This window comes from Manis javanica, chromosome 1, assembly GCF_040802235.1.
Source record: "Manis javanica isolate MJ-LG chromosome 1, MJ_LKY, whole genome shotgun sequence".
NCBI lineage: Eukaryota > Metazoa > Chordata > Mammalia > Pholidota > Manidae > Manis > Manis javanica.
The window spans coordinates 162140363-162151285 of NC_133156.1; the positions used below are offsets into that span (position 1 = coordinate 162140363).

Below are 10923 nucleotides of genomic sequence, written 5' to 3' on the forward strand. Positions count from 1 at the left end.
CATTGGCAAGACAAGGCTTGAGTATTTTAAACTTAGATCTTGACCTATTAATGGGTCATGAGATCAATTTTTAAAAGGTGAAATAAAATTGAATATAAAGTATCAGATAAATAGTGAGGGATAGCATTGTATTGTGAAACTTGTTAGGTATAGGTAACACGTCTGTGCTGTACACAAGATAAAACGTAGTTTTTACTCTAGTTTTTAGAGTTTGAAAACCACTACACTAACCGTCTATTCCTGAGGTCAGTGAGCTTGTCTCTTTCACTCACCATGAACGTCCAACAACTAGCAAATACCTGAGAAATGGTAGGTACTCAATAAACATAGAGTAAATACAGTAGAAATAAAAGAAATGAACCATAGAGAGAGGAAATGGTTGGCAATGATGACTCTTCAAAAAAGTCTGGCAATGAAGAAATGGAGAGAAATAGAACAAAACTGAGCAGGAGAGTTTTGGGGGTAGGGAAACATAAGCATGTTCGTTCACTATGGGTAAGGATCCAGTGAAAGTCGAGACAGAAAAAAATATGTAAGATAAGGAAGATAATATTTGATAATACAAGGCCACAACAGTCTGAACAGGACAAAAATCCAGAGTAAATTAAAGGGCTAAAACCTGGGGGCTAAAGGAGCTCACTGCTGAAGGCCTCTGCTCTCAATTATGAATCAAGTTTGTGACAAGATTACAAGTAGTGGAATTCTGAGATTAAGAAGAGTAGAAATATTTAGGAATACGGCCTCTCTAAAGAAAGAGGGAATCAACAGAGTTGAATCTGACACCAATAGAAAGTTACTCTAAGTTGAAAATTGTAAATAAGAAATTGGGTTACTCTGCATGTTTATGTGATTTTCTTCCAGCACTGCCTACCATCTGGGTATGGGAGTGAAAAATTAATTGCTGGGGAAAAAAAAAAGATGGCTATGATAATGTTAAGAGAGAGAGAAGCAAATAAAAATGCTGGCATGAAAGGACAGTAAACTTGAAGCAATTCAGGCTACGGTAGGGAGATGAAGCAATCCCCCTAGGCAGGAAAGAGGTTTTAGAAAAGTACAATTGGCTTGATTTAGTAAAAGAGGATGGAAGTATAAAAAAATATGTGAGATTTTTAGATTTTAAGGTATCAGCAGGCAAGAAGCCTGGGTTATATTCCCTAGAACTTAGAAAAAGAACTCACTCTGAAACCAGAATGTCCAATGTGGTATACATCCCCAAGATGGTAACAGAGGAGGGAGCTGAGATACAAATGTAAGCCAGGTATTAAAATCAATGATGAAAGATAGAGTTTCCTGAAGGTCAGTAGGAAATATGGACAAGGATAGGTGATAGACAATTTCTAATGCGGAGGAAGTTACTGAAAGAGACTAAGCCTCTTTATTTTAAGAGACATACAATGCACATTAAAATTTTTATTTTTCTCATTGAAGCTGTCAATATTAAGAAATTTACTTGGAATCACATTATTCCCTTAATCTTTTCACAAAGAATATTCCATTTACTGTGTAGTTCATTGTCTTCTGGACATGTTCTATGTAATATACTTGTTAGCATAGTCGTTTCAACTGGGCAAAACTTACTGCCAATAAAACTTGAATTTAATTTGTCACATATTTCCAGTGGCAACCAATGATCAGGTGCTTCAATATTACAGATTTCAATTCTTCCATTCTTTATGTCTACACATACTTTAATTTCTAAGTGTGACTGTTCATATAACACATTAAAGGAAGTATTTATACTAAACTTTGGAGTTTTGCCATATATCCACTCCCAGGTTTGCAGCTCTTTGGCTTTGCTATTTATTCCAGGAAACAGTGTCTCATCTGTTGGGTTTATTAGGTTAATGTGATTACCAATTTGATGATGAGCAGCATACTCTCCAGCAATAGCATTCATCAGTACTTCACAGGTCAGACTGGGATCTTTTTCCAGGAGATTTTTTACTAAGGAAGGTATGCTGGCAGTGGCATTGCTACTGATCCCTTGGTAAGGGCTCTTCAGCAAAGATGACAAGAAGGTCCCATCAGTACTACACAATAAAGTGCAATGGTGATAAGCAGTAGTCCGGCCAATCTTAGAAGCTGTTCCTGAGATCTTAAACTGTCCATCAAGTACGAGGTCAAATCTTTTGGTAGCCTGCACATCCAGCCGGGGTTGGACAGCACGCAGAGCTCTCACAACTAATTTTAGATTTTCCATCCTGTCATACTTTTTTTTGGTTGTAAAAAAAGTCAAATTGATATTTCCCATATCATGGTAGACTGTTCCTCCTCCACTTCTTCTTCGAGCCAGTTTTATACCTTCTTCTCTCATCAGAGTCAGATTACATTCCTGCCAAGGATTCTGATGCCTACCAATGACAACAGAGGGAGAATTTCTCCAAATGAAAAGAACTGGCTTGCCTTCTAGATTCATATGGTCATGGATCCAGTCTTCTACAGCCAAATTATGGTAAACATCATTGGAAACTGACTGTAAAATGAGCCCACTTTTTACTGTGTTTTTAAAACCAGCTGCTGGGACTTTGAGGTTACAAAGTAACTGGAAGCAATTCTTCATTGAAACTGGTATCAGCATGCTTTTAAAAGTGGAAGACAAACAAGTTAATTGATTAAGAAAGGGAAAACTATGTTTTCTAGCTATAAATGTTTAGTTATCTTAATTCTTTAGTATCCAGTCCAGTTGCTTTTCTGGCCTTTTGGCTTTATAATTAGTCTTAAGAATTCTACAGTAAGAGTACTCAGAGAAAACAAACTAAGACAAACCTTAAATAATTTCAGTTGAAACGGAAAAAGGGCAAAGATTTTTCAAACAATAAATCTACAAGTACATTATGTAATATAGCTCAAAGCCAAAACAGTGATTTAAAATTCACAGGTAGTACAACCTCATTGAGAAAAATGAGCAAATACAGATAAGCAAAAAGAGCAAAATAAAAGGATCCATAATACCACAACCTAGAGGAAATCACAGTTAACGTTTTGGTATATGGCCATTTTTTTCTGTGCATGTGTAAACATCCCCCAACCAAAATGGAACTGTTCTGTTATTTTATTCAATGTTAAATCTATTTTTTTATCATCTTTAATGTTGTGTAAGAGGCCATTATCAGATATACCACATTTTACTCAGTCTCTTAGCTTGCAATTTTAGGTTGTTCCTAGTTTTTCTGTGTTATCAACAACATATTCATAAATACCTCAGTAGAAAGCTTTAGTAATTAGGTCCTTATAATACTTTTGAAATAATTCTTATCTGACTTTGAGATATATGATATACTGGCAAAATAATGGTATTAAGATATTAAATTAGGATGAACCTCCTGAGGTCAGGGGTAGAGGCTGTCAGAGTAGCAGGGTTATACAGAAAGGCCATGAACAATTTTACATCTGCACACTTTACATACCATTTTTGTCAGCAGTGCTGAGGAAGAATTAGGTGGCAGAAGCCTGACAATACTAGGTATAATGATGAAGTAGTATGACTAGTTATGGTTGTAAAGAAATTATTTCTGAAGATAGCCATAATTTTCCTTCAGGTTAAAGAGTTGCGGTAGAATGGGTTATTAAAATCTATCATGAGACTAGATTCTTTTATAGTTGAGTAATGTTCTAGAAACAAAATTCCTAGGTTAAAGAGTCTTCATATTTTCATCATGCTTGATACATTTTGATAAACTGTGCTACAGAAAAGTTGAACCAATTTATCTAGAAAAGTCAGGAGAGACTTAAAAGAAAGCCCAGGAGAGGTAGGATACTTGAACTGAGTCTCAAAATTGATGTTGTATAGCAGCATATTCCAGGCATATACAAAGATAAAGAGTCACCTAATAGTGTGGCATATTTTGGGGAATCCCTCCTCAGGGGCAGAATTAACCTCTATCCAGTCTTTCAGCTCCCCTGAAATCTATGGCTACACTGGGGAGTTACAATAAGGAGGCAGAAGAAGAGGTCAGATTATGAAGAGATTTAAAATCTGTGTTGAATGCTTGAACTTTGTCCTGAAGAACATGGAGGAGATGCTGAAGAGTTTTAAGGAAAGGGGAAGATCAGATTTATATATTAGAGACATCACCTAGAGATTAAAGCGCTGAGAATCTACAGTACCTGGTAATTGGTTGAATGAAGGTGAGAGAGAGAAGTCAACGGTCATATCCTTTATGGCATATTGATTATAAGCTCAAGCCAAAGTGCCAGCATTCAAATTCCAGCTCCTTAGAAGCTGAGTTGACATTTCTGTGTCTCAGATACCTTTTCAGTAGTATCTGGGTAGTAACAGAACTTGTATCAGGATTAAATAAGCTAGTACATGTAAAGTGCTTTTAAGAGTTCCTGGCACACAGAAAGCACAGAATGTTAGCTCTTTTATTAATATTACACCCTGATTTCTGACCTGGAAAATGGAAAGAGGTGACATTTCCTAGGACAGATTTCACAGGAAGACAAGGCATGTGGTCAAGATATGGGTTCATTTTGACCATGTTGAACTTTAACAGAGTCTATGGTTATCCAGCAGCTAATGGCACAGAGCTAAACAGATTAATGGTGGCCATGCAAGGGCACTAGATTATCCAGAAGGGATTCAGTAAGGAGACATAAGAGCCTTCGAACCCTGAAAAGCAACATTTACGGGATATGCAGAGGAAGGTAGGAGATCTCCCAAAAGCTTAGCACAGAAGGAAGAAGATTTTAAATATGGTATTACAGAAGCTTCAAGGAGACAAGATGATTAATGCCAAATGTTGAAGATAAATAAGATAAGGATGAAAGGGATTTATTAGAATTAACAGGATCAAGATTATTAGTACTAGTGATGCTGGCAAGAATGAAATGTGCTGAGTGGAGACAGTGAGTATATTCCAGCTGCAAAGTGGAAAAGCTAAGGGCAGTAATTAGAAGGAGATGTGGAATTAAGAGAGCATTTAAAATGGAAGCAAACTGAGCATGCTTAGATCCTGGTAGGAGTCAGGAAAGAGCAGGCAACACTGGTGAAGGGAGATCCCTGACCTAGTGATGGTGTTGGGATCCAGAGCTCAGACAGGGAAGGAGGCAGCCTGGACAGCAGACAGGATCCTCTTACATTGTGATCCAAGGGGAGACTCAGTAAGGGTAGGTGCAGTGGATGCTAATATGCTGAATGGTGTCTGTGGATCTGGAGATTTTCAAAGACCTTGTGACACATTCTTCTCTAAAGTTAAGGCTTTGACTCTTGTCTGCATATGCAGGACAACAAAGTGGTTAAAAGCTTAATGTTGTTCCTCCTACCCCCCACCAGTTTTATTGAGATATAATTGACATATATTGTATTAGTTTAAGATGTACATCATAATGAGTTGATACACATATTGCAAAATGATTATCACAATAAGCTTGGCTAACATCCATTACCTCACATAGTTACAATCTTTTTCCCCTTGTGATAAGAACTTTCAAGATCTACTTTCTCAGCAACTTTCAAATATACAATACAATATTATTAACTATAGTCACTTACAGAGCTTAAGTTTTAATCCTGGCTCTACCACTTACTAACTGAATAACCTTGGGCAAGTAGTTTAACCTCTAGCTGCTTCAATTGCCTTATTTATAAAATGTTCCCACCTCACAGAATGGTCAATAGGATTAAATGGGTTAAGGAGCATAAAGCACTGGTGCATGGCAAGTATGAAATGCTCTATAATGTTAACTGTTACAGTGTTTCTACCTTCCCATCTCTATGCTTCTCATACTGTTCCTGTCATGTGACATGTATTCCCTCCAGGAGCTTAACAGGAAAGTGTACAAAGATTCCTAACCAAGACTTAACAAAGTGGCATTTACTTTGATAAATTAACAACAGTGCAAGATACTGAATTGGTAAAAAACACAATCTTGTTAGGATTCCAGAACTGACCCAATTTACATATTAACACTGTTCAAAATGTATCCATCCAGCATTTTATATATAGTGTGAATGAAACACAGCAAAGGTATTAAATCAACAAATCCTGCATCTATTTGAGAGGCATTATTCTTGGCACTTGGGATTCATCAGTGAACCAAATAAGTAACGGTAACAAGGATCACAGGAAAAAGAAAAAGTAGAGCTGGGAAAGGGAGGATTGAAATTGTGTATGTGAGAAAACCAGACTGCAAATTTAAATAGGGTTGCCAGGCTAGGCTTCATTAAAGAAGTGACGTTTGAGCAAATATTGAGAGGGCTGAGGGAATTAGGCTGTCTTTGCTATGTGCCAGAAACTGTACTAGGCACCTGAACACATAAACAAGTAAGCCTCTGTGAGGATGTAATTTTAATTGAGCCCCCAAGGATGAGAAAGATTCACACACTGAGTAGAATATTATAAGGATACCTGAAAAAACAGTCTTTCTTAGGTGTCAGGATATAGTCAAGTCTTGAAGGCCTGGTAAAATTTTGTTTCTTTAACGTTGTATATCTCTACTCTCATACTTCAAATTAGTACCTTATAGTTTTTCATTATTGGACAATCTTACTTCCATAGTCTAGGGGTACACTTCGACACCTACAGTTTGTAATGCCAAACATACTTCTTCATCACCGAACATAACGCAAAGCGTAATGGTCCCATCTATCCTCGGCAGGCCCAGCTCCTTCAAACAAAACCTTCCCACGTGATTTTATCCCCCCTCTGACAGCACGTAAGGGACCCAGAGGCTCAGAAAGGCCCCATGCACGTCTCACTCGCCTTTAGCTTTCTGTGAGCGCGCACGCAGCCGGCATCCAAAGCGTGTCAGCGCTTTACTCCCCCGTGTCGGGGACAAACCGTTCCGGACTGTGGAGGTAGGTTCCCTCCTCACCGCCGAACGCCCGAGCGCTGAGGGCGAACTGCAACGCCTTCAATACCAGCCGCGGCGGCGCGCACGCCAGGCCCGCCAAGGGACCCCGGGTCCCCGCCCGTCGTCCGCGATGGGGGCACGGGGCGCACCGCGCAGCGCCCATAGCCACCCCTGCTCCAGCCCGCGAAACCCGAGCTCTGCTTCCGGCATTACCCACCTGCTGCTTCTGGCCGCGCGCGGGCTCGTGCGGGAGAAGGACGTGTGCAACGCCGAGCCTGGGAGGTTGCGGCAGCGGCGGGGGTGGGGAGGACGCGCCGGGAGAAGGGGGCGGGCCTGCGCCGGGAGCTCCGGGGCCGCGCCGGGCAGAGGGGGGCGGAGCCGCGCCGGGCAGGGGAGGGGCGGGGCCGCGCCGGGGCCGCCGGGCCTCGCTCTCTGCGGGTGCTGGCATCCCGCGGGTTCCTGAGGGTCTTTTCCAGCGGCCCAGCCAGCGCCCAACCAGACCAGGACTGGGACCCCGCCCACCTTCTAATAATAGTAACTAATGCAGAAAGCCCTGTAAGGGAAGCTACACGCGGGAGAGCGCATGCCTAACGGCTACCGGGGAGGAGGCCGTTAGCGGCGTTGTCAGGCAGGAGGGGCGCTGCGTGCCGCTAGCCTAGGCGGAGTCCGCCGCACTCCCAGAGCTGAGGAGCACACCGGGCCAAACTTCCAAAAGATAGTCTCTATGGCACTTGCGGGCATTGCACAGGCTCTTGACACATCTCGTAGGCCAAAGGGCACATAGTTGCACTTGGAAGGTGTGGAAACGAAGATCAGTTTTAAGAAACAAATTGCATTTAAAGGAATAAACGCTGCTATTCTCAATGCAGAGATGATAGCAGGTAGGAAGGAGTATGGGTCAGAAAACAAACACACTGAGGGTAATGAACGTTAGCACCTGCGTGCCCCTTAGTGCTGATGGTATGAAAATCCTTGTAGCTCAGCCAGATGGGAATTACCCCAGCAGGACAAAGTTTCGGTTAACTATTGCTGCGTAACAAACTGCCTCAAATCATTAGTAGCCTAAAACGATTTATTATTTTTAACATTTATATAGGCAAGTTGGGTGATTCCTCTGCTAACTTCAGAGGGCTTACTCCCGTGGCATCATTCAGCAAGGGCTGGCTGAGCTGGGAGGTCCAGGATGGTGGAATCCACACTCCTGGCAGCTGGTGTTGGCTGACTGCTGAGGCCCCTTTAGGCCCAGCCTGAGAAGTAGCAATCAGTCATATTCTATTGGCCAAAGCATCACAAAGACAGCCCAGAGTTAAGGGGTAATGGACCCCACCTCTTGATGAGAGGAGCCCAAAGAACTTTTGTTCTTATTCAGTCTTCCACAGATAAGAATCTCTCCTGCAGGTAGAAATTACCAAGACTTGCATTTTGCAGTGAGATGCATCCAGTGTTCACAGTTTGGTGGTGCTGATACCATAAATGACCAGGGCTCTGTATGAGTCTACAGTAAAGACCCAGTGACTCATTTATTTCTACCTTTTGATTGAAGTCTCTCTGAATTAGTCTTGTCTTATGCAGTGGATTCTGTGCAGAGTTAGTCCCAGCAAGGTTTTTCCTAGTTATCATTAAAAAGAGTCATATACTACTGTTGCCCTCTGCTTATATAACATCTTTCTAAGTTCCATTTCTCTGAAATGACAGTTTTTTAATCCCCTCCCCAACTTCCTACTGAGTTGATTTTCAAGCATCCCATTCCTTCCCCCCTGCTCTGAGACTTATGGTTATTCTTATCCCCTCTCCTACTTCAGCTTCTCCACTGGAACCTTCATCCACTGACACTCAAAACATGAACTCTGTCTTATGTTAATAATCCTATGATTTCACTCCTCTTCCCACCTTTCATCCTATCCATTTCTGTTTTCAGATTGGAGTTCTTCAAGGAGTTGCTACACTTCCACACTTCCCATTCAGTTTTAGGCCTACTCCAACATGGCTTGTGTCTGCATTATTCCATCAAAAGTGCTTTTTGTGGGAGTAGGCAAAATGGGTGAAGATGGTCAAAAGGCACAAACTTACAGTTATAAATAAGTAATTATGGGAATATAATGCACAGTACAGTGACTACAGTTAACAATACCTTACTGTATATTTGAAAGTTGCTCGAAGAGTAGATATTAAAAGTTCTCAACACGGGAAGAATCTGTATGGTAATGGATGTTAACTAAACTTACTGTGGTAATCATTTTGCAATACATACATACATAAAATAGTTATGTTGTACAACAAAGCTTGTTAATTATATCTCACTTAAAAAAGAAAATTCTTTAAATCATTTCTAAAATTAGAATTAGATCAGTTACTTATTTATCAAATGGTTGGAGAATTAGATCAGTTACTTATTTATCAAATGGTTGGGGGGGAGAGGGAAAGTCCTTTGTACTATATTTGCAAGTTTTCTGTAAATATGAGATTGTTTCAAAATAAAAGGAAAATAATATGGTATGTGTCTGGCATTGTAACAAAGACTGTTAGTACCCTATCCAGATTCCCTTTATCCTTAATTCATGCATCCATTCTCCAGCTGCTATAAGTGTAGGAGTTGCTGTGCCCAGAGACACTGAGCAATTCATGCTACCTCCCTGTCCCCCAAAGACCTCTCACATTGGCTTGGTGGTAACAACTAATACCTAACTGGTATATAGGGTTACAGTAGTCCCACCTCATGCCTCAAAGTGGGACAGTGGGGAACTCTACAATGTGATCCTTCCAGAGCACCCTGTGGATAAGGCCAAGAATTTATCTGAGCTCTCATTCTTAGTTGACTATTGCTTTCCTATCTTGCTTCCTTTCACCTCCTTACAGGTTTACCCTAAAGAGCACACTTTCAAATTCCTGTGCACTTGAATCTCAGCCTCAGGCAGCTTCTAAGGAATCTCAACTAAGACAGACACACACCAGCTCAATAAATGAGAGCTATTATCATTAGCATCAATGTCAACACCACTAGATGCAGTATTATTGTATGAATTACAGGTTTAGATACCCTTATTTTATGGATATGTTGAATTTAAAGTACCCCAGCATTCTTATTTTTGAACTATGTTAATTTTTATTTAGGAAATTTACTTTCTTATCAGAAACAGTGGAACTCTGAAAAGTGCTCACTTTAGGATTTCACTTGTAGAATACTCCCCCAAAATTCTAATAAACATGTAAGTGAGGCTGTTGTCTTGATTAAACTTGTTACCCCTTCCAGGAAGTCTTTATAGCTTTCCTTTCCCAGGTGTTCTGCTAAAACTGTGGCTTGGCTTGGATTTGGGGGTTCCAGTTATCTGATGTCTTAGCAGCAATGGTTTTCAATGAGTGTAATTAATGTTTGCATTTTTCTTGTTTCAGTGACTGGTTTGTACTACTGTATTTGACATCCTGCAATGCATGGGGCATCACACACAATGAAGTATCATCCCAAATCCTGCATCTAACAGAACTATCAAATGTTCTGTTGGACATTCCTGGAGGCTATAAAAAAAACAAGGCCACAATTATCTAAGCCAAGTCCCTTAAAAAAAAAAGTGGTTTTGCTAAGGCCACTGGGTGACATTCATGTTGCTAGATCCAGTGAAACTTTCAGTCCTCATCTAACCTTTCAGTTGACTGCCTCCACCTCAAAGACTACCGTGGGCAATCTTGACATTACCCCGTCTTGGTTGCCAGCAGTCTCACTGCCAGCTCCTCAGTCCCCTTTGCCCCCCTGTGCTGACCAACTCCTAAATGTTGGAGTCCCTCAGGACTTTATCTCATACTATATATTCTCCTCAAGTAATCTCATTTGTCCTCAAGACTTAAAATACCATTTTTGTAAACAACTCTAAAATTTTTATTTTTAGTTTCATACATACAACTGTCTACTTGCATTGGAAACCTGGTATGTCCCCAAACCTTGCTCCTGGGCTCACTCTTTCCCCCAGCGAAGCTCCATGCATCTAGCCTTTCTGTTAGAAACCCTTTCTTTTTCCTCACTTCTCACTTTTAAACCATCACTGTGTCCTGCCAAACTTCACCTGGACTTCATATGCTTTTCAATACCTTGATCATTACCATCATCCACTGGATCACCATGTTACTGCAAAAGCT

At 40.7% G+C, this 10923-nt stretch overlaps 2 protein-coding genes across 4 annotated transcripts in view; both read right to left on the reverse strand.

Moving 5' to 3' along the window:
• Positions 1-7069, reverse strand: part of MRPL30 (mitochondrial ribosomal protein L30) — a 72041-nt gene extending 64972 nt beyond the window's left edge. Inside the window, exon 1 of the mRNA XM_036994630.2 lies at positions 7013-7069. The gene's annotated coding sequence lies outside the window, so the exon portion shown is untranslated. The remainder of the gene's footprint in view (positions 1-7012) is intronic.
• Positions 1395-7131, reverse strand: LIPT1 (lipoyltransferase 1). Of its 3 annotated transcripts, XM_017646548.3 has the most exons (3): positions 7013-7056; positions 4108-4265; positions 1395-2579 (listed from the first exon to the last, which is right to left on the reverse strand). In XM_017646548.3, the coding sequence occupies exon 3, from the start codon at positions 2576-2578 to the stop codon at positions 1457-1459; it is 1122 nt and encodes a 373-aa protein (XP_017502037.2). In that variant the 5' UTR covers position 2579; positions 4108-4265; positions 7013-7056; the 3' UTR covers positions 1395-1456. The 3 variants fall into 3 exon arrangements, with proteins under 3 accessions (XP_017502037.2, XP_017502036.3, XP_036850519.2); XM_017646547.3 differs by lacking the exon at positions 4108-4265 and having other exon boundaries at positions 7013-7131; XM_036994624.2 differs by lacking the exons at positions 4108-4265; positions 7013-7056 and adding an exon at positions 6705-7006.
• Positions 7132-10923: the final 3792 nt, after the last annotated feature.